Source organism: Aspergillus ochraceoroseus (assembly GCF_002846915.1).
Source record: "Aspergillus ochraceoroseus IBT 24754 chromosome Unknown P175scaffold_1, whole genome shotgun sequence".
Taxonomy (NCBI): domain Eukaryota; kingdom Fungi; phylum Ascomycota; class Eurotiomycetes; order Eurotiales; family Aspergillaceae; genus Aspergillus; species Aspergillus ochraceoroseus.
The window spans coordinates 618,318-643,483 of NW_024468476.1; the positions used below are offsets into that span (position 1 = coordinate 618,318).

At 49.6% G+C, this 25,166-nt stretch overlaps 9 protein-coding genes across 9 annotated transcripts; 2 read left to right on the forward strand and 7 right to left on the reverse strand.

Moving 5' to 3' along the window:
• Positions 1–4: 4 nt before the first annotated feature.
• P175DRAFT_0496941 (putative C2H2 finger domain protein) lies at positions 5–3,513 on the reverse strand. Its single transcript, XM_040896168.1, has 5 exons — positions 3,050–3,513; positions 2,176–2,909; positions 1,850–2,113; positions 1,128–1,802; positions 5–1,080 (listed from the first exon to the last, which is right to left on the reverse strand). Exons 1-5 carry the CDS (start codon positions 3,053–3,055, stop codon positions 273–275), a joined length of 2,487 nt encoding a protein of 828 aa, XP_040755206.1. The 5' UTR covers positions 3,056–3,513; the 3' UTR covers positions 5–272.
• A 105-nt stretch (positions 3,514–3,618) lies between these two features.
• On the reverse strand, positions 3,619–4,089 carry P175DRAFT_06542 (uncharacterized protein). Its single transcript, XM_040901070.1, has one exon. It carries the CDS (start codon positions 3,983–3,985, stop codon positions 3,662–3,664), a length of 324 nt encoding a protein of 107 aa, XP_040755207.1. The 5' UTR covers positions 3,986–4,089; the 3' UTR covers positions 3,619–3,661.
• Positions 4,090–4,497: 408 nt separating this feature from the next.
• P175DRAFT_0505604 (putative C2H2 finger domain protein) lies at positions 4,498–8,028 on the reverse strand (the record flags this gene model as incomplete). Its single annotated transcript, XM_040898116.1, has 1 exon — positions 4,498–8,028. One exon carries the CDS (start codon positions 8,026–8,028, stop codon positions 4,498–4,500), a length of 3,531 nt encoding a protein of 1,176 aa, XP_040755208.1.
• Positions 8,029–10,356: 2,328 nt separating this feature from the next.
• Positions 10,357–14,727, reverse strand: P175DRAFT_0429647 (uncharacterized protein; the record flags this gene model as incomplete). Its single annotated transcript, XM_040893379.1, has 3 exons — positions 10,357–11,335; positions 11,750–13,608; positions 14,071–14,727. 3 exons carry the CDS (start codon positions 14,725–14,727, stop codon positions 10,357–10,359), a joined length of 3,495 nt encoding a protein of 1,164 aa, XP_040755209.1.
• Positions 14,728–16,260: 1,533 nt separating this feature from the next.
• On the forward strand, positions 16,261–16,999 carry P175DRAFT_0505632 (putative NADH-ubiquinone oxidoreductase 178 kDa subunit; the record flags this gene model as incomplete). The annotated part of the gene is made up of 3 exons (XM_040898119.1): positions 16,261–16,377; positions 16,496–16,740; positions 16,843–16,999. 3 exons carry the CDS (start codon positions 16,261–16,263, stop codon positions 16,997–16,999), a joined length of 519 nt encoding a protein of 172 aa, XP_040755210.1.
• A 265-nt stretch (positions 17,000–17,264) lies between these two features.
• Positions 17,265–18,705, reverse strand: P175DRAFT_0448198 (protein-histidine N-methyltransferase; the record flags this gene model as incomplete). Its single annotated transcript, XM_040894409.1, has 3 exons — positions 17,265–17,951; positions 18,056–18,370; positions 18,547–18,705. Coding segments are annotated over 3 exons (1,161 nt in total), but the record flags the coding sequence as incomplete, so codon positions are not given.
• Positions 18,706–19,284: 579 nt separating this feature from the next.
• P175DRAFT_0426038 (cystathionine gamma-lyase CYS3) lies at positions 19,285–20,668 on the reverse strand (the record flags this gene model as incomplete). The annotated part of the gene is made up of 4 exons (XM_040893142.1): positions 19,285–19,866; positions 19,927–20,371; positions 20,437–20,522; positions 20,588–20,668. The coding sequence occupies 4 exons, from the start codon at positions 20,666–20,668 to the stop codon at positions 19,285–19,287; spliced, it is 1,194 nt and encodes a 397-aa protein (XP_040755212.1).
• Positions 20,669–21,343: 675 nt separating this feature from the next.
• P175DRAFT_0496948 (DNA-directed RNA polymerase III subunit RPC25) lies at positions 21,344–22,363 on the reverse strand. The gene is made up of 6 exons (XM_040896169.1): positions 22,227–22,363; positions 22,052–22,148; positions 21,901–21,987; positions 21,778–21,841; positions 21,546–21,720; positions 21,344–21,483 (listed from the first exon to the last, which is right to left on the reverse strand). The coding sequence occupies exons 1-6, from the start codon at positions 22,329–22,331 to the stop codon at positions 21,439–21,441; spliced, it is 573 nt and encodes a 190-aa protein (XP_040755213.1). The 5' UTR covers positions 22,332–22,363; the 3' UTR covers positions 21,344–21,438.
• Positions 22,364–23,146: 783 nt separating this feature from the next.
• On the forward strand, positions 23,147–24,920 carry P175DRAFT_0429516 (CCCH zinc finger protein; the record flags this gene model as incomplete). The annotated part of the gene is made up of 2 exons (XM_040893368.1): positions 23,147–24,676; positions 24,756–24,920. The coding sequence occupies 2 exons, from the start codon at positions 23,147–23,149 to the stop codon at positions 24,918–24,920; spliced, it is 1,695 nt and encodes a 564-aa protein (XP_040755214.1).
• Between the last annotated feature and the right edge of the window lie 246 nt (positions 24,921–25,166).

A 25,166-nucleotide genomic window follows, 5' to 3' on the forward strand; every position in this document is an offset into this window, starting at 1 on the left:
CCTTGCGAGAAAAAAACTGTTTTCTGGACTATCAATGGTATAAAGTGGTAAAGCTATGTAGATTCAAACTATTTACAGTCAATCATAGAAAATCATAAATGTGTGTTAGGGTCTCACTACACCCCCGCACACCCGATGTCGACAATACAGGCAATTATTACTACTACCTCCGGTGCTCGATAAGCCCCCAAAACGGCCCTGTGCACACTGACACTATGCATCGGTCAGCTAGCTACATATATTTCCCATCGATACGGCCAAGGAGGATTTGTTCAGGGAGAATTTACACACGAAACGGGCTTGCCCGGCTCAGCCGCGACTCCGGTTGACCGTGGATGCGGCTGGGTGGATCTTGTTCGTGACTTCTTTTCTACATTAGGGGCGGCGGGGTTGTCAAGCGGTTGATAGGAAGGTAGCGATGTTTGGGGTTCTGCGAGTTTGCGCTTGCGGTGGTTTGTCCTGGTCCGCTCCGCAGTGCTGTGGTCGAATCGTGATATCGATGGTGGTTGATTATGGGAGATGCCCTGGTCGACGGCCATGGCGTCTTTGTGAATGAGGTCCCGATGAGAGTGGTTACTGCGGCATACGGACTCATCGTCACTGTTCTCATCCATGATGGGATCGTTCTCCCCCTCCCGGTCTTTTGTCATTTGCATAGCGGGCAGAAACCAGTCCCCGATGCGCTCACCCTTCTTGAAGTGCTCGAGATCAATGTGGTTGAATCGCTGGTTCCACGCCGCCAGACCGCGCCCCCGGAGATGTATAATATCACGACAAAACCCACACCAAAATTGCGGCTCCCCGTTCCAGCTGAGGCGGTCCTTGCGGACCAATGTCCGGACTTCTTCCTCATCGGCTTGATGGTGTTTCTTCAAATGTCGGACGTACTCCTCCTGTCGATGAAAGGGCCGAGCGCAGAGGATACTTGGCTGTGTGGGGTCAGGCAGGGTGCACTGCCAGCCCTGCAGGCCAAAATGCTGGGACTGTTCGTGACGTTTCCAGTCAGCTTTGCTGCCAAAGGTTTTGTCGCACTTGTAGAATGTACAGCCGTACGGTCGTTCATGTCGCTTTTTGTGTTTCCTAGCACTCGTTAGCAGAGGCTGACATCGAAGAATCTTGTGACATACTTCATTTCACAGCGCAGGCGCGTTCGCTTCGTGCAGAATTCGCATTGGATCCATCCCTTCTGGTCAGATTCGCCATTGGCACTATCCTGATGTGTGCCTGGGGTTGGCCCCGAACTGCCCGAGAGGCGTTCCAGCGCTGCTGTTAGAATCCTCTGCAGCATCTCTCGCTTTCGATCCGACAACTCGTCCCCCTCTTGCTCAGCGAGATCGTAGCCATCGCCGCGTTGGCCTCGTCTTCGCTGGTGGTTGTTTATCATTTTCGTCATGGCGTTGATCACGCTCGCCGCAGCTTCGGAGATCATGTCGTCCATTTTGTCAGCCTTGGAATTAACGAACTGTGATGGAATCGAGGCCCTTTGCTCGAGAGTGGGCTCAAGGTTAAGGGCATTGAGTGTAGGCAAGTCGATAGTTTGCATCGGAACATGGTCCTCTGGATGGTTTTCGTGCTCCTGGTCCAGCCTCTTGATTGAATCCATGGTCAACATCTCGACAGGATCCAGCACTGGCGGATTTGAAAATCCTGGGGTGCAGAATTCCTGATCCAGATTTCTGGCCAGATTATCTGACTCTACAATCTCTTGCAACTGCGAGGCTGTTGCGTCTTCTAAAAAGTCCTCGCTACAAGGCGGCCTCATTTCTCTCAGTTTCACGCAGTTCTCATACCATTCATGCGATCTGCACCAGTCAATATCGATAGGCAACCAGTGAAAGCTGCAGCTTACTTCCTCAATAACTCTTCGACGTCTTCGTCATTGTGCATTCGCGCAAGATGCTGGCGGAAGTTATCCAGTCGGGGCCACTTCTTGTTCCTCCGGGGACAGTTCTGTCCAAAACACATATATAGAACCTTGGGTCCCCGCTCTGGGTCCCGTTTATGGACGCACTTCTTATGTCGCGCGAGGTCGTTGATTGTCCCGAATCCCTCTTTTCGAGAACAGTTGGGTTCGTCGCATTTGAACAGTTTTTTGTGTCTAGCCTCGTGTTTTCTACGCAGGTCAGTTTGTTAAAAAAAAAAAAAAAAAAAAAAGCCACCCGAATGGAAAGGCACCTCTTATCGGACGGACATTTTCCAGTCCATTGACAACTTGGATAATCACATTTGATTGTATCGTAGCATAATAGTGACGGTGACTCAGGGCGTTCGATAAGGTCCATCGGTTCACTGTGGTGGGTTGAGCTGATATCCAATGCTGACATCTTATTATCATTTTCGTGGTCATGATGAGGTGCAAGGTGCGGGCTACAAACAGAGTCCATAGCATACGAAGCGGCTATCGAACGTGTAGTACAGCTCTGGGTACTGTATCCAGAGTCGGATGAATGAAGACCATTATACTGGCTCCCGTTTTCGGACGGAGTGCCATATTGGCCTGTAGAACACCTGCGGTCGAACCCATTCATGTGGTGCGCCTGCCCTAGCGGAAGCATAGGGAAAGCCAATGAATTGGGTGGAACGCCAGTGACCTGCAGCGGGTTCCACGAGTCCGGGTTGTTCATGAATCGCGGAGGGTGGTAATAGGAATAATCTAGCTGATGCGGGGTCGGGGAGGACTGTTTGTGCAGTGGGGGGCAATGGTTGAGAATGGACGTATAGTTGTGAGGCAAGATCCCTGGGTCTGTCCCGAATTGGAGGCCAAGAAATGATGCTGGGTCTTCGAGAGCAAGGCCAGGAGATGTCATTCCGTCTGGTAGGAGTTCGGCCTGCGTTGCGGTTATCCGGGGGCCGATGATTCCTTGTAGGACATCGCTGGAATTGTCCCAGGTGAAGCTAGATCCTGATGCCTAGTGGTCCGAGTTAATTTGAATTCTTTTTTCTTTTCCCTCTCTTAATTTACACTCCTTGTTGCTCTTTTCTTTTTCAGCGTATAAAGGTAGGTAGGTAGGTTTCCGGGGAACTGGGTATCAACGTAATGGGTACCTACACTCATAGCGGCAACCACGAGAAATTCCCTTGATCAAAGCAACAAAGACACGCACTGGCTTGTGCTATGGACAGGCTGCAAGGGGATCGTGCCAAAAAAAAAAAAAAAGAATGGAATCGCAACAGAAGGGTCGGTCAAGTCTTCATAAGAGTCCTGTCGCAGAACGAGGCGAAGATCGAAAGTTAGCGTACCCAGATGCGGGGGGGACTATCGAAGAGCTTGAAATTTGACAATCCCAGTCAACTTCCAGACTCGGGGTTAGTTGAACTGTTGGTTGTTGTGTGGTCTGTGTGATGAACCGGGGGGTGTGAGGGGGTCCAAGCAGGAAAATCCGATCGAGACGAAGAGACGGGAAAGGCTGAGAATTTAGGGCGAATGAACCCGATGGTCGAGTGCCCGAAAAAAAGAAAGAAAGAAAAAAAGCAAGCAGGGGAGGAGGGAGGATGAGATAGACTGCTCCATACGTAGAGGATGCAATACGAATAGAAGAGTGATGAGATGCCAGAACTTTCACGCTTGAAGCTGAACCCACGTGATAATATTGTATACCATCGTTTAACCATCAGATGTATCCCTTACTGATCTCTTACTACTAGTAGAAGGGAATGAGTATTAACTATATAGAATGTTTATTACTAGTTGTAATACTACTGTACTTTCTAAAGAGAAGAATATCAGGATTCCGATATTCGATTTCTCCACGTTCTTCTGTCCTCGTATCGGCTTTGAAGTCACTATGTAGATATGTAGTTCAAGTCCATCAGTAAAGAAGGAAATCTTGGTCGGAGCGGACCGATCCGCAGAAATGGAGATTGATGGGATGGCTATTAATGTGGAGTAGTTAACTACTTTCCACATAATAAATGCCCTGAGGAGGAAGAGCAGCTGCTGGGTTCCTTTCTTTCTCTCTCTCTCCGTCATACTTCCAGCGCACATTCTCTTTGCTCAGTAGATTTTTGATCTTCCTTCCGTAAGTAATCTACCATCCATCATCATGATCCTCATCGTCTCATGGAATCCCGCAATGCAACACAGAAAATCCACGCGTCTAGAAAGGGATAAACAAATCGCTGTCCTGCCCCCCCCCCCCTCTCTCTCTCTGCCGAACAACAACCAAAATCAGGGGTAGTTACTAGTATACTAATCATGGGTATATAACTAACGAGATGCTGATCACTGGGTACGGTGGGTATAACAATGGAGAGGGCAAACGCCGATCGTGTAGCCGATACATAGCCAACCTGGAACATAACCCAGGGAAGGGAATCCAAAAAAAAAAAAAAAAAAAAAAAAAAAAAAAAAGAGTAACCATGGAAAAGAAATTGAAATCGACACAAAACCCCCACGATCTGTCAAAATCTGCCCCGCAAGGGTATCTTGAACAAGGAAGTCGTAATGGTTGGGGTCTACATAAAATTTTTTTTTTTTTTTTTTTTATCAACGCCGACTCATGGGCGTTGGTCTGGATAACAACCCCCTGGACCATTGTACGGCATCGTCGAAGCCATCGGTCCCTGGTAGGGGTAGCTGTTCTCCGCCGTGGTTGACACATACACGGCACTCTGTGGATCATACTGCATCTCCGTGGGGGACATGGAGAAATTATTATGATAATCCTGCAAGACGCTCAGCTCCTGATGGGAGACTCTCGGCCGCGGCCCAGCATTAAAGGGGGGAGGATAGGTAACTGAGTTCTGATGCATGAGCAGCAGCCGCGTCTGGTCATGGCCACCAGCCAGCTCGGGTGGGTCAAATGGCGACACACTTTCCATCGAATCGGGCTCGGCGGAAATACAACCACCACCCTGCATGAGCATCGATGTCGCAGGAAGATATGTGGGGTTCATGTTGAAATGTACTCCATGGCCATTCCCGTATTGTGTCTGCGTGAAGGTGATCGATGGCCCCAGGCCATCGGGCACAACCTCATTCATGTTCGGAGTAAAGCCGTTGTCGCTGTTCTGCACGATTGGGATTGAATCTACACCGGGATTTGCCTTTCCATCGGGCGCGGAGATCGCATTAGGGCCATGTGAGAAGTCTCGTTCATCCACCAGCCCCAATATCGGGATGGCGATCTGCTCCATGTGTTTGGCTAAATGTACCGTAAGCTTTTTCCAGTTCGTACAGACATTGCCACAGAAGCGGCAAGGCTCATCTCTTGGGCTTTTGGTCGTTTCATGACGACAACTTTCTACCAGACGCCAGAGCCGGTTGAACTCCTGCTCTCGATTGAGTTCCTCCTGCATCTCAGGCGTCATTGGGTCGCTGGGGACTCTTCCTCCCGATCCCTTGGTCTTCGTCTTCTTCATTTTGGGTTCTGGCAATTTATGCTCTCGGACAAGGTGCTGCACGAAGTTATCTTTTCGATAACACTTATGGCGACAATCGGGGAACGTGCATTCCCACCATTCCAGCTGTCGATGTCGCTCACTCTCATGTCGGACCCAGTCGGCTTTTCGCTTGAAAGACTTGGGGTCCGGGCAGTCGGGGAAAGAGCAAGTGAAGGGCTGCACATCCTCATAGATGTGCTTGGTCCAATCCGAAGGCTTCTGGAATTTCTTGACCTGGAAACACACGGGGCATTCAAACTCGGCTGGCAATACCTTGACCTGAGATGGTGGAGGGGGAACACCTGGGGGGAATTGCGCCGTGGCAATTGCAGTCTCTCCAAGAGTTTCGGGATTGTCGACGGTTTCCCCACGTCCAGGGATTTGAAACTGAGTATGCGTGAACTCTGAATCTTGGTGGGATGGCGGGGGAGGCAGGAGTTTGGCTTGGCCGCCTTGAGCAAAGCAATATTTGCCGGCCTTACACTTGCCACTCCTGACTGCCTGAGCATGGTTCTGTTTAATTTCAATCAGCTTCCGGTATCGCCGAAGTTGTTCATGTGCAAAACGTTCAACCAGTGCAGGGGCAAGGCGCGGGTTCAGCTGGATAATCTGGTTTTTGAAGCCTTCCTGGGTAGGAACCGGTAAATTCGGTTGAATTGGAAATTCCATCACAAGTCCCTTTTCATCATCATCATCAAGGTCTTCATCCTCATCTTCGTCACCTGCATCCTGTTTTGCGGTACGTTTGACTTCCTCCTTCTTCTCCATTGCCCGGATGTAGTTAAGGTTAGGAACGGGGGGTCCTCCATGATTTGTCATGAGTTCAAACAACCCTGGTGCCTTTGGAACTTCGCTTCGACTCCGTCCACGGGCTTTAAAAGAGGCCCAGGGCTTAGTGGTTGAGCTTGGGGATACAACGCCCAAAGAATCCTTGCCACCAATGGCAGCCATCTGTCTCGTCATCGCAATGACCGCCCCTCCGGTACTATAGCTAGGAGACTTTGGGGACAGGCCAAGACTTAATTTTCGGTGGGGGAAGCTGTCTTTTCTTTGGGGGGTGGGCTTGTTTTCACCCGCCCTGTTGACATTTTCCGAACCTGGTTGGTCGATAGAAAGATCGGTTGGTTGGCGTTGACGCTTTAAGAGATTATTGGCCTGTTTTCCAGGTAAAAATCTGAGCAGACTATTCCGCCGCTCGTGTTTTTTCCCTTTTGCATTGATAGTCAGTTTCTGGAAGGATTTGATGCTGTTGCCATCTATGTCCCGGGTCCCCCAAGTCGCCCAACGAGATGCGGCGTCAAGTTCATTGGCGCGTCTTTGGTATTCAGCCATAGCCTGGGTCGAGTTGACTGGCTGGTTCCTTGTGGGTTGGGGAGATGAGTCGGGCTCAGGATCTCGCCACGGTGCGGCCCCAAGGAACTGGTGAGGTAGCGGTCCGCCCTCTTCAGGAACGGGCTCTTCGGGAGGGGAAATTTCCGCGGCCTCTTGGGTCCATCTCTCCTCGTTCACACTGACAGGAGGTGATTCGCTGGCATCATCGCTATAGTCACTAGTTTCTTTGATCACAAGACCCGGTCCTGGCACATTCGCTCCACCATCGTAAAACTTCAAATTGAAGTAATCTTGTTGGAGAGACGGATCCCCAGCACTTTTCGCCCGGCGTCTAGTACGGTGATGGTCGGTACGCCCTCGCTGCGAGGGCATGACGTCGCCTGCGTCGCTGTGCGCTTCGCTTACAGCTTCCGACCAAATCCTGATATCAGCGTTTCTCTCCGCCAGCTGTCGCTGCGACTCCATCTCATTGGGACTGGGAACGTAGATATCCTGTCGGGCGGTTGGTTCAATACCTGAATGGCCGGTGGTTTTGCTGGGGACCCAAGCACCGTTTGGTGCTCTTGTAATGGAACCTTCATCTTCCTCCGAGCCAGTGGACATGCCTCCCGGTGAGAGATGTACGGACGATTGGCTGGGGCAACGAGGCCCCAGAAAACTCTCCCTAACCGGGGAGTCGCCCCGAGAATAGCTTTCTACCTTGACGATTGGGCTGATTGCCCTAGCTGAGTCCGGGGCCACCTGAACTCCCAGCGAGTCGCTCAAAGAGGTGGTGATCAGGGGGTGTATCGCAGGGTAAGGAACCGCCCGCGACCCCCTCTGGCTCTTTATACTCGAGGTGTCTGGAGATGGGCTTGGATTGTTGGTGAGATTTGGGGTTAAGAGTTGAGCTGGATTCATTGTCGTCTGCGGGGACGAAAGGTCGCTAGCCACGGAGCCCAGTCGGTCGGGGGCGGGGCTGCCGTCGAGCTGCCAAGAACCTGGTACTACCATGAACTCTGCAATGGGGGACGTGTTCGCGCTCAAATCGCTAGTAAATTCGTCGGCTGGGCTAAGAAATTCGGAAAAGGAAGTCGCATAGTCCTCATTATTAGCCGGGCTCGACACACTCTTGGTGGGGTAGTCTCGCGGGGAGGCCGAGGGATTGTGAGCGCTGGGCTGATCATCGTCGCGGGCCGGTGTCAATCGAATTGCGGATGATCGGAAAGAAGCTTCTTCAGGGTCCACCGGGGTAGAAAGATAGAGATCGGGAAAACTGGGGTCGTTCAAATGGCGATCGGTCGCAGAGTCGTTCTGTACAAACTGGGGCTGCATTGTGGTGGACATTTTATTTTATATTGGTTTTTCGCTATTACGCTGAGTGGGGCTTCGTCGGGTGTAGGATACGAGATATCGGGAGGAATTGCACGTTTCTTGTCGTTCTCTCGTCGGAATAGTTTTCAAGCAGCGATACTGTCGCGAACAACCCAAGCGCATTGTCTAGCAAACCATGGGTGTGATCAGGTACGACGGAACCCAAAAAACCAAACCCTAGTTAACAACAGAGGAGCAATATTTATTGAGGGCCAAAGAGCCTCCAAAGGTCCCTGCGGCCAAGCCCAGGTCCGGGGTTATTCCAGTGTTTCCGAGAGATTTAACGCTCCGGAAATTTATTGTAGGCTTCATGCGACAGTCCAGAATGACGTAGAATGGTGGAATGGAAGGAGGAATGGTAAGCAAGGCAGTATGGAGGTCAGGATGGGAACGACCCAGCGAGACAAGGCTGAAGTCTGCGGGACGATGAGAAGCCAACAAGGACAGAAAAGGCGATGAACCCAAGGCTGAATTGAGCCGCCAGGGACAACTTCCACAAGCAGAATGGAATAAAAGATGTCTTGGTCGATAGGGTGGGTGGCAGGAGGCTCTGCTCAGCAACGTTCCGGGGAGGAAGAAGGACTGACTGGGCTGAGCCACGAGAGGTGAGACAGGGTTGAAGAGATGAGTGGATGAGAGAGAGAGAGAGAGAGAGAAATAGGTGATGAGAGGAGAGGATTTGAGAGAAAAAAGAAAGGAGAAGAGAGGAGAAAAGACGAGAAGAAGGAGTTGGAGGAATGAGGGAGAGAGAGAGAAAGCTGCCTTGTGAATCATGGAGGGGAGACGGAGGCTCAACTAACCATAGGACACGACCTCAGCAGATTTACCTGTCCATCTCCGGACGTGACAGCGTCCCCTGACTAGGAAGATTAGTGTCGACTTCTCTAATCCTCATTCCCTGTTGAAATGTGGATTAAACGAGAGTGAGAATCATCGCGACGGAACGATATGGGACCTGGCGCCAAACTACAGCCATTCATAGAGAAGCGGGGGTTTTGGCGGGAAACTGGATTTTTTACCATTGGATTTGTATGACTGTGACATGGGATTTATCTGGGTCTGTCAGTATGTAAGTATATCCTTCTGTTGTATAGTTCTATCTGCATTAACAGGTAGTTGTGTACTTTAGTTACCTTATTCCTATTATCGTGGATACTTGTTACTATTCACCCACTTGTCCCCATAGTTCCCCTCTCGAAAAAGCCAGGGTGATACTAATTCCTTAGTTTGAATATTTTCTCTTTTTTTTTACCTTACTTTGGTCTATAATATTTTTTTCCATTTATCTTCCTTTTTTTGCGTTCTGTGATTCTACTGGAATCGAGACATTCATTCCATGTTCAGCCACAACCCAAGCCACCACCCACAAGCCACAACTGATTGTACAAATAACAGATGTCGACAAGGCAGATTCAAGCCCTGACTTGGGACTCTCTCAGCCACCTACTCTAGTAAAGACAAGGGAGGTTTTTTTTTTTTTTGTAGGGAAATGTTATGTGAAGATATTTGTAACCCTGATAGCCTCGATGCATCAACACAGAATAGCTTCCTAGGGGCCAAATAACACAGGAAACAACACAACCAGTAAGTAAATCAAGAGCGTACGACAATATGAAGTTACAATGTATTTTGGCCTAGAGTATTATCGAATATCTTTTACATTGAGAAAAAAAAAACGCTCTTATGTTGTGGTTATTCTGATGGTTGTGTCTACTTCCTGAATAGCTTCAAGAACCTAGGTATATCTCGAGTCCTCCTTCCAAGGCTCTTTATCTATCCCTGCATCTGAATCTCCCTCGCCACCTTCGCCGCTACCCACTATGCACATTCGGCCATCAAATCGATTCAGCCTTAGGTCCTCAGGTATCGTATTCTGTTGAGTGGATGTAGGATGTAGTATCTAGTATACATAGGGGTCTCTTCGGCAGCTGATGAAAGCACATATTGCTATTCTATTAGATAGAATCGTACATGAATAACCGCAGAGATGAAACAAGTTTCAAGGAGAACATAAACTAATTCAAGACATAAAACCCCATCCCTATGGGACAAAATACATGCTGTAATGATCGCTAAACTGCAAGACAAGAAAAAAAAAACACCTTGAAAATACAGGATTTAGAATGGTCAAATCTGAAAAAAAAAAAAAATGAAAAAAATGAAAAAAAAAAGCTTCACAAGTAAAACAAAGGAAAAAAATAAGAGCGAAAGATGCAAGAAACCTGCCTTACCACACAAGAAGACGTACGGAAAGGAAATATTCAGAAGTAGACAGCCCGATCTGTCTGTCTATGCAGTCGCGCAGTTGTCGTCCCCTGAGCGCCTGAAGAATGCATCTTCCCCTGCAGTGAACAGGTTCCCATCATGCAACTCTTCCTTGCTTCTTTGTGGGGAGGCGGGCTCGTAGCGGTTGGACGCTCTTGAACCCCTCCGGGGCGAGTCGTCCCCGTTGGCCAGTGCATCGGTGGACTTTTTTGCAAGTTCCTGGAGACGCGCAATAATGATGGGCGAATCCGAATACAGGACTTTACCGCAGGAATAAGTGCAAGGGTTCGCCTTTTCTTCGTCTCCCACAAAGTCCTCGTGGGCGGCCTCGCGGATAATGCGAGGGAAAGGTCGGAGAACAACATGGCGAGCGGGATCTCCTCCGGGGGGGCTGACTGATCCATCTCTCGTAGCTCCGTACTCGTCCCAGTCTTCGTTGGAGACGCCGTTCGCCTCGGGAGCGGGAAGTGAAGCCAAGATGAGTTCTCTTTCAACACGCGCATGTCGCCAGGTCTCGGCAGCCAGCTTCACGATTTTTCGGATGCCCGTGAGGAGAGAATCTATCTGTTTTGGGTCCGCGAAATGCTTCAGGTGGTTACTGATCTCATCAACGATCACCGCAGCCACCACATTAATCGATTCTTTCGCATCAGATGTCGTGTATGCTGCCTTCAATGTCTGCTGTCTCCAGAAGGCTTCACGTCTGACGGACTTTCGTCGGATATCCATCGAAAGCATCTGGAACAGAATATCGGCCTTATCATACCTCCGTCCTAGAGTGAACAAGAATGGGTGGAAGATACGGTACGTTAGAGTCTTTGAAACGACATGTTGCACATACGCTGAACGCAGCTCGCGCGACGCTGGGGTGTTATCAAGGAACGAAGGTAGCTCTGGTGGAAGCTTGGAGAGGATTTCCTTGGGAGGATCAATTGGAAGGTACGAGAAGTGGTCCTTAGACAGAGTAACAATAAGACGAGAAAGTTGACCGAAGCAGTCCAAACTAGATTTCGGATTCTTATCAGAACAGGTACATTTATAACGTTTATCGACATATCATAATCTTCGTGAGCATTCTATGGGAACGAAATGCAAGGCAAGAAATGAAGAAAACGAAAACATAGGAAAATATAAGGAACGATCTGCTCATCATGACAAAAGCGTAGTATATATAAGAATATAAGAAGATAGGAGAAGAAAATGACAGGAAAAGAACAGAAGATTTCGCGTCACATATAAAAAAAAGGAAGAAAAAGGAAAAGAAGAAAAAGAAGAGAAAAGGAAAAGAAGAGAAAAAGAGAAATAGGAAAAAAAGGAAAGAAAAGGAAAGAAAAAGGGAAAAGAAAAGGAATTGAATGAGAGACTGTATCCGAAAGAAATCGGAAACTAAAATGCATTCTCAATCCAGGTCACTTACAAGAATGAATCGCCTTTCGTGCTTTTGAGGTCAGTGGCTTCTCCTAAGCTATGTAGGGTCTTCCTCAACCTGTCGCAGTCCTTGTCTAGGTCGTCGATCGTGAGGCGCATGCTATCAACTGAATGTTCAAGCTGCTTCTCTTTGGCGATAACATCCTCGGATAGCCGTTTATTCTCCCTTTCGGAGTTGGCAAGCTCTTCGGATTTCTCGGAAAGCTGGGTTTCCAAACCCGTCTTCTCCTCGTTCCAATGCTGCTCCTTCTCGCTGAACGCGGCCTCCATGCCAGCCACTTTGTCTGCATGAGTCTGATGGAGCTCCTCGAGCTCCTGAGCATGTTGAGTCCTAGTGTCTTCCAATTCTTGGTGTTTCTGCTCAAGCTCCTCCTTGGTCGAAGCGAGCTCAGCCAACTTGGAATCAAAGTCTGCTTGGAGAGCGTCGTGCGATTCTTGCATCTGCTGCTTCTGCTGCTCGTAATCTGCTCTCATGACTTCTTTCTCCTCCGTCAATTCGGCCTCGCGAGCAGCTAGAGCGTCTGCTGCCGCTTTCTCATCTTCGGCTTTGATCTCTTCAAAGAATCCAGTGAGCTCATGCTTCTGTGCTGCAAGAGCCTCTTCCTTCTCGATTTCTTTTTCTGCCCGTTGCTTCTCCAATGCCTCTGAATGTGCTTCGCGCTCCTCTTGGATTTGGTTTTCAAGCTCGTCTTTTGTCTGTTCCAGCTTCTTGACTGACGCCTCGGATTCTGTCAGCTTTTCCTCAAAATCCTTTCGCTTTTCTTCCAGATTTCCGAGTTCCATACGGAGCTCATTGATCATGTTCTTCAACCTTTTGGCCTCCTCTGCACTTTCGTTTGCTGCTTTACGCAGTTGACTTTGTAACGCTTCGACAAAGAAATCCTTGTGCATTAGTGCCTGTTTATGCTGACTCTCCATTTGCTTGAACTCTGCTTCACGAGACTGCAGCTTGGTTTTCGTATTCTTGTAACTACCCAGCAGTCGGTTAATATCCGGGATGGCATCCTGAATCCTTTGCAACAATTCAATGGGTTCTTCATGTTCCAGGGGGCCCATGGGCCCTCCTTTGCCATTATGAAGATGTTCGTGACCGTGACCGTTCATGTAGGCTAAGTCTCTCAAACCAGCGAATGATCCTCCACTATGAGGAGGGCCCATAGAGCCTCGAGAATTCGGGTGCATCTGAGGCGAGGGCTGGTAGTAGGCATATTGAGGCATATAGGCGGGTGAACTCATTACAGGGGATTGATAAGCCGTGGCATAACCACCCGCAATTGAAGGGGGCATAGAAGGAGCCATTGGTGGCGGCATTGGCATAGAATGAGGAGCCATCACGGGCGAGGCGTAAGGGTGTGCTAGAGGGCTGCTGACTTTGGGTAATGGAGACGAAGCCTTGCGTACAGGAGAAGCGTATTTCTGTAGAGGGGATACGATCTTCTGGCGAGGGGAGTAGGATTGGTCGATGGGATATGCTGCATGATATATAGGTGAAGCACCTGGTGGCGTGGGAGGACCCGCTTTTGGGACTGCGAAACCGGGCTCCTTTACGGGAGAGTAACCGTAGGATGAAGGTGATGCTAGTGGTGGCGTGGGAGCAGCTGGAGGGGGTATAGGCGAGGTCATTGGAGAACCCCCGTGAGGCATTGTAGTGGGTGACGCTGCTCGTGGAATTGGCGAAGCGGACTTCAAGGACGGTGAAATGGTCCGTGGTTCGGGAGATTGAGGCTTGGAAGCAGGCGGCGTAACCTCCTGTACTAGGGGTTCCTGGAGCTCAAGCTCAAGCTCAGTCTCAGGCTCGATCTCAGGCTTAACTTCCGTCGTTGGTTCAGGCTCAGGTTCAATCACCTGCTCGGGTTCAAGCTCGACCACTGGTTCAGATTCAACCTCAGCAACCGGCTCGGGTTCAATCTCAGCAACTGGTTCGGGTTCAACCTCAGCAACCGGCTCGGGTTCAGTCTCAGTCACTAGTTGAGGTTCAACCTCAGCAACCGGTTCGGGTTCAACCTCAGCAACTGGTTCGGGTTCAATCTCAGCAACTGGTTCGGGTTCAGTCTCAGTCACTAGTTGAGGTTCAACCTCAGTCACTGGTTCGGGTTCAACCTCAGTCACTGGCTCGGGTTCAAGCTCGACCACCGGTTCAGGTTCAACCTCAGTCACTGGCTCGGGTTCGAACTGAAATTCAGGCTGATGCTCAGGGTCAGCCTCAGGAATTGGAACAGGAGTAGGAGCACGTTCGGTTGGAGTCGGTTCGTCAAATGGATCAGTAGTGGGAGGGGCGTCAGTGTGAACTTCAAATGGATTGGTATTGACTGAAGTTGACTGTGCTTCAGGCTGATGCTCTTCGTCCCAAGCCGTCCATGCGCCAGCGGAAGTCTCTTGTGAGGAAGGGAAGAAAGGCGACTGTGGCGCTGTAACCGGTGTTGGCTCAGGCGCATCAACAGTACCGCTTTGTCTATCTAGATCGTCGTTGTGGTCGTGAGGGGCTCCGACGTTGTAAAATTTATCCGATGCACTTAGGTCCTCCTGGCTAGGCTCATGAGATGTCTCGGGGTGGACATAGCTGAACCCGGTTTGCTCACTGGTGGGAGTGCCAGGACTGGTTACCTGGGTGAAAATGTCCTCATTTTCTTTTGAGGATTCAAGTGATAGCTCAGTTTCGGTCAATGTCGAGGATGGCTCGACAAGAGTCTGTGATTGTTCCAGCTCTGACTCTGGTTCGGGGGCGGACTCGAGTCCTGAACTGGATTCTGGAGAAGACTGTGGCCCTGGTTCGGGGGCAAGATCCGCTGTTAAGTCAGGGACAGTATCAGGCACAGGCGTTACCTCTGGTACTTGTTGCTCTTCTTGCTCGGGGGTAGAGGGTTCAGGTTGAGGTGTAGGGGCCTCTGGTGTCTCTTGCCCCTTGCCCTTTTTATTCTTTGGCTTGTTGTTATCGGCCTTCTTGCCCTTCTTGCCTGACTTCGCCATGGCGATGCGTGCCCAAGTTCAATCAGATAATATGAAGACGTGTTTCCAGTAAGCTAGATATCCGGGTCTGTTAGTTAATCTTCGATTGGATAAATGCTGGGTTAAAAAAGTACGCGTGGAAAACGCATCCAGCAGCGTCAGAATATATATCCCCGAATTGATAGACGTACAGAAAGCAAAAAGCTAAAAGTGGCCCGTGTAGAAGCACGAACAACGATAAGCAAGGAGGGGGGAAAAGGAGGCAGGAGATTTTTTAAAAAAAAACTCCCACACGTATCGGAGCAGGGTATCTGCAAGTAGTAACAAATAGTCGAAGTCCACGAAGATAAATGTCAAACAGCCGCAGACGAGTATGCACCCTCGGAAGGCCAGGACAAGTTCAACGTGTATGTCTCAGGAAGAATTGATTTATGAGGAATGGAATTTAAACAGAAGCAGAGCAAAAAGAGAACACAAGTGTTAACTAATAATCTATCTGAAGCGACGCCTAAACAAGTGCACTGCACACGACGAGCAACTTCGCCCAGCCTCAGGAAGGCTAAACAAGGCATTAAGGCGGACCGAGCCTTAGGAGTGGATTGATACCCATTCATGATGAGTCAAAACTAGGCAGGAAGGGTAGGAGCATGGGTTTGGGTGTGAAAGAAAGAACCCAGTGTGGATCGAAGGCTTCGATGCATAGTCCGGAAGAGAGCCAATAACCTTGCATGGGGCCAGGTATTGGGCATCAACGACAAGGTATTCAAGGTGGCAGGGGAAAGGAACCCTCCAGCCCCAGGAGTTTTAATTCCGGAAAAGGGCAAGAAAAGCCAGAAGATAGCGAGGGAAAGGAGGTGAGTCGAGAAAACACGGAGTTCTATCCACAGTGAGGTGAGAATCCTCGAACACCAAGAAGAGAGAGAGAGAGAGGCAAGTATTGTGGGGAGCCAATAACGCTAATGGAGTATAAGCGATGACAAGTCGTTATTCCTATCCCAAGACGACCATGCGTGCATAGGGGTAGCAAAAGGAACCCAATTGACACCATGACAATAAATAGCAGTGGGGAGTGCTGCCATAGTGAGGCAATTGGTTGTGTTGGTCATGCATGAGCACCAGAATGAGTCCGGCGTTCCTCGACGCGCCGTCGTCCAGGAGCGCCAACACAGCAGCTACCCTGCCGATATGCCGGTGCAGTGGGTTGAAACCTTGGAGATAAGAATGTCGGAGAACACCATTGCAAGATCACATCAGGGATCTGAACACCTACAGATGATGCACCAGAAGTACATTTTGGGCGGGTCTGGAGATGTCGACAGAGATGATGATGATGCTGATGCCAGTCAGGCACAAGTAAAATCGGCGATGGCTGGGGTTGACTGAAGTTCTGACCGTAACTTCGGGAGCGCAGGTGACAAGACACTAGTCCATATGTAGTAATCATCACGTGATGTCCGCCTCGAACCGGGTCCGGGCTTGCCCTTCGATCTCCATCACCCACTTGGGTGACGGCATCAGAATTATTCGGTGCTGCCAATTGCTGTTCTCTACACCATGTTTTTCGCCCGGCGATCGGTAGCTTCGGCGCGGCTGATGCTGCGGAATCAGCAGCCACGACGATTTGACTCCCATGCAGCTCATCATGCTGCACCTGTGAACGAGAGCTTCGGTGTACGTCTTCTCCCTATGGCTTCCCAATCCATGGCGTGATCAGTGCCCTAGAAGGGGGAGGGTGTCTTCGTCCCAATCGATTTGTGGCTAATATTGGAATGGTTGTGAAAATGTACAGCGCAGTTTCTACGTCGCCGTGGGTACCTTCGCCTCCTGCTTCGTCCTCTACCGAGTCACCAAGTCTACCGAGGAGTCCGGCTCCCAGTCTTGGATCTCCGGCCTCATTGAGAAATGGACCCCCTCAGAGCAAATTTTCGAGCAGAGAAACGCCATTCACACAGCCGCCATTGAGAAGGCCGCGCAGGACCGCCTTCTGTTTTTCAGTCAGGGACCCCGGCCTACCTATGAATTGAAGCACCAAGAGTACGTTATCTATGGGCTGTTCCATTCCTAGAAAGGAGATAGAGTAATTGAGCTAACGGGGTGTTTTTTTCTTTTTTTTTTTTACTCTTTCTTTGTGTACAGGGTCAGCTTCCACCCCGGACCTCCCTACAATGTTATTGCTGGTGAAGCCGCGGACCTGACCAAGGTTGTCGCCCACTACGAGCGCGAGAACCAGGAGGCTGAGACTGCCCGTGTTGCCCGCATGCAGGACGGCAAGGTTGTTTCCCTATACGAATAGATAAAATAGGTTATTTCAGCTGTTGTTTTTCTTCGAATGTTGGTGATAAACTTGGGGTGGGGCTGTGATGTACATATAACCGGATAGTTCAGATTTCCTTCATTCTTTATTTTCAAGATGTGTTTCCGCACTAAACACGCATCCTTTGGGTAATATTATGCATACGATGTATGACAATCTAGGTAACTGACAGGTACTGCACTCGACGAGGCCACGCAACCAAGTCTGGGTTGGTATGCTAATATCCGGCTTATTTACTCTGGCCAATCTCCAGAATGATCCTCCCAACTCCTTCCGACTTGACGTCCAGCCGCTCCTTCACATCTAAACAATGATCAGATACTGTCCGTAGCACGGCCAAAAACTCATCCACGCCACCCCCGACACCGAAATAGACCTTCTTAGCCGCCACCAGGGCTTTCGTCTCCGCTAAAGGACGACGAAGCAACGCCAGCAGCGTCTCAGAAAACGCAACCAACGACGCAGGCGAGTAAATCGTCTCACTGGCAAGAACCAATGTCTTGTATTCGCTTCGCTCCCCAGATGAGAAGACCAAATCAACAAAGGCCGGAGACCATGCTCCCGAAATAAACTTGATCGTGATGCCTCGCCTGGCGAGATCCCTTTGGAAGCTCTCCACTAGCTCGGGAGTAATGTCTAATTCCCCTTCCTCCTCCTCCTCCTCCTCCTCCTCTTCTCTGGATTTTGCGTCAGCCGCCTTGTCCTCAGTTTGGTCCTCAGATGATGGAGCGGTATTGCGATGTGAGGTGATAGAATTCCACGTTAGGAGCAGATTCGGGAAAGTGACCAGGCGAAGGACAGCCGAATTGTAATCTGCAAATGTGAAATGCGTCCTGCGAGCATTCTCTGCCGCCGTTGACTCCGTCTCCGTTGTTTCGGACAAGAGCTGCGCAAACAGCGCCAGCGAGGGTACACCAGTTCCCGCTCCAAGCTGTCGTTTACCCCGGTCAGCTAGCTCTTAAGCTTATACGGTTAAAGCACAGCACACTTATTTAGGCTTTTTTTTTTTTTTTTTTTTTTTTTGGAAGCGCCTACCTCGATTATATGTCGATCTTCTCGCGTGCTCTTATGGAAGATCCCCCCTTGGTCATCACTGCGAACCAGCAGCTTCGCCAAATCAATAGAGCACTCCCATGTTTTAAAGCCGCCTTCGTAGAAGTTAGGCTTGATGTCGCCTTTTTCAAGACCGGCAATAAGCTCTCCGTTCTGTTCCTCGGCGCTGTCTTCTACCATCAGCTGAGCACGGATATCAAAGACCTCCCGACGGGCAATAGTCAGTGGGGTCGCCGTGGCTGTGGAGGAAGTGATTTTAAGCGTGTTGTATGCTATTTGAGAAGGAAGAGTAGAAGTCTAGGCTCTCGTTAGTATTCATATACCCTTTTATACTCAACAAGACAAGATAAACGCATGTATTTATGCAGGCATGTATGTACGTGTGTAGGCATATATGTCCATTCCCATAGAACCGCAAACGATCTTATGCTGATGGCCAGGGAGGGACCAGAACTCAATCAAGCAAGACTTACCCATTCTTCCATCTCGTGTTTCCTAGCCTCGACAAGACCCGGAAGTGAAGCACCGGCCTCTTGTGCAGCGGAGGGACCCATCTCATAAGCATCGTTAATCTCAGCATCGTCGATATCAATATCCTCCCCCGAAAACCCGAAGCTGAAAGTAGACGTCATTTTCGTTGTATTCAAGCAAGCCAAGAATTTGAATTTTTTTTTTTTTTTTAATTTCCCCCCAGGGGATAGATACTATAACGTTATCAATATCGAGTCGTATCTGGTCAGTTGTTCTTCGCGGTTTCTGTGCGCGCTTATATTCGACAGTAGCGGGATGTGCAAGCCCGTACTAGGATGACTAGGCTAGGATATCCAGTGTCTATGTATTCTCCCAATGAGGACAATACAAATAACGAGGTGTTTAAAAGATGAAATCTAGCGACTTCTGTTGGGCATCTTCTTCTTGGGGAAATTTTTGCAGCTTCATGTCGCTGACTAAGCAATGATATCTTTGGGGTTGAGCAAGCACCAACATGTAGTTATACAATCCCTTACGTAGAAAGGGTTGCTCTTACTTCTGAGGCTAATTACAGATTGTAATGATTTAAAGATAAACAAGGATCCAGAGCCAGGAAATGGAAATTGAATCTAAAGGTGAAATGGTAACCATGTCGTCATTAATTTGAGTTTTAATCTATAAGCTGAAAGCTCTATAACTCTACCGAAATAAATATAACCCTTTATACTAAACGCCGTCGTCTATGCACTTCCATTTGCCGTAGTCTGGCTCGCAGCCACGGCCATCTCGAGGGCCTGGAGCGTGTCGGCCTTGAGATCCTCGGCATCCTCGACACCACAGCTCATGCGGACCAAGTCGTCGAAAACGCCGGCAGCTTCGCGCTCTGCTTTGGGGATACCAGCGTGGGTCATGCTTGCTGGAACCTCGCAAAGACTCTCCACACCGCCCAAACTCTCTGCCAAGGTGAAGATCTTGGTGTATTGACAGAAGAGGTGGGCGGCCTTTTGGCCCCCCCGGATCCGGAAGCTTAGCATACCGCCACCCATTCCGTTGCGGTGCTGCTTAATCGCAATTTTGCGGCTGGGGTGAGAGTCAAGACCGGGATAGTTCACGGAGATCACGTGTGGGGAAGACTCGAGCAACTGGGCGACAGCTGTGGCATTGGTGGATGCCTCTCGAGCACGGAGGTGGAGGGTTTTGAGACCGCGGTGCGCGAGCCAGCAGTCGAATGGAGATGGGACAGCACCAATGGCGTTCTGAAGGAATGTAAGACGCTCTTTCAAAGTCTCCGAGTTGAAGGCTGCGACGCCCATCAGAACATCCTAGATACGCATTAGTTTAAGTGGGGGACAAAGAGAGGGATGCCGGAGTTCACGACTCACCGAGTGGCCGTTAATGTATTTGGTCACGGAATGAACAACGATATCGGCGCCGTGGTCGAGAGGGTTCTGGATATACGGGCTCATAAATGTGTTATCGACCACGACCACGAGGCCATGGCTATGCGCAACCGCAGCAATCTTGCTGATATCGACCAAAGACAGGGTAGGGTTTGAGGGAGTCTCGATCCAAACCAGCTTAGTGTTTGGTTGGATAAGATGTTCCACGTCTGACTCCAAGGACGAGGAGAAAGTCACATCGACGCCATGGGCCGAGGCGACTTTGGTGAAATACCTATGTGTTCCTCCATAAACGTCGGAAACGGAGACGATATGCGAGCCGGGAGCGAGAGAGTGAATGATTGTTGCAGTGGTAGCAGAACCGGAGGAGAAGGCCAAGGCGTATTTAGCGTGCTCAAGAGCGGCAACGGCTTGTTCGAAGTGGTCTCTGAAAAGTAGTCAGCATCCCATTTCAAAGCAGGATCCCCCTTTACTGTCAACGGGTAAACCAACCGGTTGGGATTCGAGCTTCGAGTATACTCGTAGAGTCCTACTGGGTTACCAACGCTGCTCTGAGCGAAGGTGGTAGACAGGGAGATCTAAAGATGGGGTCAGCTCCTGTGTGAAATTCCTGTCGCATATTCTGGGGGTAATGCAGACTTACCGGCGCAATGACAGCCCCCGTGGTAGGGTCGTGGGGAGCACCAGCATGGACAGCCAATGTTGCGAATTGCTGTTCCTTCATTGCACTCACCCCTCCTCCAACCTGGCCGTTCTGGGAGACCATTGTCACGGGACAGGGATTAGCCAAACAAATGAAGAAAAAGCGCTAAATGAGAAATTCTTTTTTTCTCTCTTTTTTTTTCTATCTGATAGATATTGGCTCAAGTGTAATAAACCAACGAAGAAGAGAGAACGGAGTTTATAGAAGGGAGAAAAAAAACCAGGGTATTGGTGATTTGTAAGACTCGAGAATTTGTCACAATGAAACCACGGGCTGGCAATAATATTAATATTAATACTGATATTTATAATTGACCAACAGCACCAGAAATTTCTACCATCCTTCAAGTTTTCTTTTACGTTGCATTTTCATGCTTCACACATATATACTAACACTTAAGGCGCAAATCTTTCGATCAGGTCCCACTAGACTCCACTCACTGGCCGGTTTGACCTTTTGAGTGTTTTTAGTGTGTCCCGGTGATAACCGACGATAAAGTGCTTTCTGGCTTCATATGCCTGATAATGACCCTGAGTATACCCCTAGAAAGGAGTTGGATTCTTCAAGTCTCAAAAGAATGGGTTCTAAACCACGCACATCATTAGGGTTTCATAGGATGCCATCACGGTTGGATGGAACGACCCAATATTCTATATTTTTAATCGAGCATCATCAAATTTAACATGGAGGTGTATCATTCAGAATCCAATAACCAGGTCATTATGCGGTCATACGCCACAACAAGAAAACAAATTCTGTTTCTGTTTCCGTCTCTCAGTTTTATCTGCGGTCTACCACCATGATATTGGCCCTAGACCAGCCATCTGCATCGATGCCTGTGGTTTTCGAGGAAACATATTAGATCCAGTCAACTCAAAAGAGAGGGTAAGCTACATACAATAATCGAATATGGAGGCTTGCGGTCCACTGCAGGGCCATCTCCGAGATCTGGAGCATTAGGGATCTGATCGTGCCATTCTTCAACCTCAACGCGGAAGCGGACAACTTCGCCAACGTCAAAGTAGAAGGTCCCTTCTTCGTTTTCCCAGATCCAAACTTGATCTTGGTAGTCACTGGTGCGCGTTAGTACCTCACAGGAAGGAAGGAAACCTTGGTCAGACGTGACTTACAATCTAGCACCATCCAGGAGGAGGTCAGGAGGCACGAGGATATCGTTGAAAAACTCTACCCCAACTATTGAGAAGTGATAGGTTAGCATCATTACTGGGACGAGCAATACTGTAGCTGCGTACTTTTAATGCCATGTTCCGTCGCGCTGGAGATCTTCCCTAGCACGATCTCTCCTCTGAATGGCCGAAAAACAATAAGACGGAATTTGACTGGGCGATAGGTTAGTTCTTGACCGAATATTATAGGCATACACCCCCGAGAAAGCAAACTCACCATTTACATTCACGAGACCAGTCCCATGACCGATTAAGCCGTCCGAGGACTCTAGTAGGTCGTAGAAACCAATGCAGAGCCCAATCTTTTGGATGACCTTGACAATTTATGCTGTCAGCTTTAAGAGTCCAATATTTCCGAGAAGAGAAAGAGATTAAAAAATTAGGGTACATACTTTATTTGCATATTTTTCGTTGATGTTGTCCTCAATGGCAACAGAGCTGAACTTGTCGAAATCCTCAGGGGAAATCTGAATAAGATCTGAGATTGTAGTCTGCATGATAACTATTAGCATATCTTCGTTACTGAAATTGGGGGGGGGGGGGGGGGGGGGAAGGCAAAATTGAAGCTTTGGAACTGACAAGAATAAACATGATGATGGTTGTTAATCAGATGGGGGATGTATATCTATTTCAAAACGGCAGCAAAGCAGGAAGGTATAGATCATTAGAAGTGAATTCCATATTCAGGATCTACTAGGACGTCCGGAACTACCCTGCGGACCATGCGACTTAAACCTCGTCCATGAGAAATCGAGAGATCAAAAGCCTGAAGATTGATAATTTGAAATGCTCCCACCAATTGCAGCCAGCGGATCTGCCTGAATTTTTTGGCGCACGCAAAAGCAGTACACGTGATACTGGCACTTTTCCCTTTCTAGACTCGGAACGGAAGAACTATCCGGTTCTGGATCGTTCGATGCTGGAAACGCAAAAGGTACTTCTTCGGAGGCTGCAGAGCTTGAAGCAGTCGCCCATAATGTTGTGAGGATGGGGTTCATGTTCTCTGTCTTTGAAGGTCTGTCGAGATCTTCCCGCTATGAACCCTCAGGGATTCTCCTTTCCCCCTCCTCCCCCTCCCCCTCCCACTCAACAGCACCCACCACAACCGCATCATCCTCATAACACAGGCTTTACGCCATATGGACAAGGCCATCATGCACAACGAGGTGGTGGTAGTGGTGGTGGGGCCCAATTTAGGGGCCGTGGGAGAGGATATGGGAATCGGGGAGGTGGTCGAGGAGGTCATTACGTGCCCTCTGATGCCAACCGCCCCGGTACATATCCGACGAATACATCTGTTGGCTATGGACCAATGACCTATCCGGGCTATACAAATCAGCCTATACCCAGTCACTTTACACAATCGTCGTCGTCGAACTTTCAAAACTCCCAGCCCCAAAATGCTACGCCCTACGCCTCTCAACGAACATATCCGCAACCCTCCGCAGTTCATGGTCCACCTTATCAACGCCAGCCCAGCTATGATGCTACTTATACTGGCTCTGCTGCGCAGCAGACGCCTACATACTCCCAAGTCGCACCGGTCCATCAGCATGCACCACCTGCGATTCAACCGGCGATGATGGGCCCGCCTATGCGCTGGGGATTTGAGACGCCAGGTCCCTCGGGATCGTTTGCTGGGCCGCAGCGCCAAACCCAGCGGGGAGGCCGCCCATTCAATGCCTATAACCACCAGAACTCGCAAGCAGAACGATCGGTCAAGCATGCCAACAAGCGTGACCACTCGTCTGCCTTTGGAAAGCCGCAGTCCGTTACTCCACGTGTTCCAGCGCCGCCTCCGGTGCCAAGCTTCGGCAATCCTTTGCCTTCAAAACCACCGCCGCCCGCAGACTCCCCGCGGAAGTCGAAAAAGAAGAAGAGAAAACATAACCAGCTTGGTCTAACCCCGAAGACTGAGGAGCATGAGTCTAGCGAGGAAGAAGACGATGCTGACGAAGAATCGAGATTTGCGGCAGGAGGCGCTGCAGCTGGTACAGGGCTGCAGGTTACATATAAGGGACGAACATCTACGTTACAAACAAATGCGGATATTGCAGCTTGGATAGCAGAGCGTAAAAAACGGTTCCCGACACAAGCAAAGATTGAAGAGAAGAAAAAGGGCATGGAAGAGGCCAAGAAGGCACGGGAAGAGGCTCAAAAACAGAGGCTTGCGCGGAAGCAAACAACGAAACGCGAAAAGAAAGAGCAAGAAAAGCACAATGCCAAAGAACCGACTGGGGAATCTTTAGACCCCATGGATGCAGCGGCAAAGGCCAAAAAGAAAGCTGATAAACTACGACGAAAACTGATGAAGGAAGAAAAACGGATAGCCCAAGCCGAGGCGGACGCTGCGCGGGCTCGCTTGAGATTGGAAGAAGCCGAACAGGAATCTAGGTCGACTGTGTGCGATGTTCAGTCCCAGCCGATATCCAGTGACAACGTGGATAACGACCAGGATCCGGAAGATCCTGGTAAAGAGACGCGGCGGATGCCAGTTGAGCCTGGTTCTAACCATGCTGGCGACGTCAATGCCGTTGTCGAGCCATCATCGGAGATGTCTGACAGTAGCGACTGGACGTCTTCGAGCGGATCCGACCTATCGTCTTCGGATTCTGACGAGAGTGATGACGAGGCACCACCCGAAGAGACGAGTTCACGTCGCGAGGGACCAGAGCGCGTGCCAGCGCCATCTCGCGAGGCGAAGAAGAACGTGTGTCGGCAGTTTGCGCGAAATGGTCGTTGTTCTCGCGGAAACAAGTGCAAGTTCTTGCACGCGATGGCCGACCGTGGGGTGAAAGCGAAGCCCGTGGAGAAGCATGGACGACGGGGACTTTTGCAAGCGGTAAGTAAGATGGATATCAACGATGGTCCCTCCGCTCTCCTTGTACAATGTATAACTAACGGGGGGTATCAAACTCTAGCTTCTTGATCGGCAGAAAGAAGAGGAGAACCGAAAGGTCATGCAGATGATTCTGTGGCTAGGCGAGAACGGGCATCTTGGCGAACCCGAGCAAGCAATTGCGGTCGTGGGGAATCCAGAGCTCGAGGCGACTCCTGTACAAGAATCCAATGTTTCCGTGGCTTAGTCCGTCCAGGCTCGCCAACACACCGTCTCTGTACATGTTCATTTTCAAGCATTCTCTACTGTCTCTCTCCATCAGTTCTTCCTAGGAGTAGCTTTCAGCTCCTGGTATGACTCGTGCTTTGGCCAATAGCGGAGCCAATCGAGGAGTGGTAAGTTGTACTAGTCTAGCGGTAACAACTAGCCAGGACGAACTAAATTAATTTTGGCCCCGATCCTATCTCACTTGAGGACATTTGCTGGAGTACCA

What these genes read in the sequence shown, in the direction of transcription:
- P175DRAFT_0496948 (XM_040896169.1), bottom strand. Translation starts at nt 22,331, where the DNA reads ATGCAGACTACAATCTCAGATCTTATTCAGATTTCCCCTGAGGATTTC. An exon ending in GACGGAACATGGCATTAAAA is followed by an intron (nt 21,842 to 21,900) that starts GTACGCAGCTAC and finishes ACTTCTCAATAG; the next exon opens with TTGGGGTAGAGTTTTTCAAC. An exon ending in CTCCTGGATGGTGCTAGATT is followed by an intron (nt 21,721 to 21,777) that starts GTAAGTCACGTC and finishes AACGCGCACCAG; the next exon opens with TGACTACCAAGATCAAGTTT.
- P175DRAFT_06542 (XM_040901070.1), bottom strand. Translation starts at nt 3,985, where the DNA reads ATGTGCGCTGGAAGTATGACGGAGAGAGAGAGAAAGAAAGGAACCCAG.
- P175DRAFT_0496941 (XM_040896168.1), bottom strand. An exon ending in GTCGAAGAGTTATTGAGGAA is followed by an intron (nt 1,803 to 1,849) that starts GTAAGCTGCAGC and finishes TGACTGGTGCAG; the next exon opens with ATCGCATGAATGGTATGAGA. An exon ending in CGCCTGCGCTGTGAAATGAA is followed by an intron (nt 1,081 to 1,127) that starts GTATGTCACAAG and finishes AACGAGTGCTAG; the next exon opens with GAAACACAAAAAGCGACATG.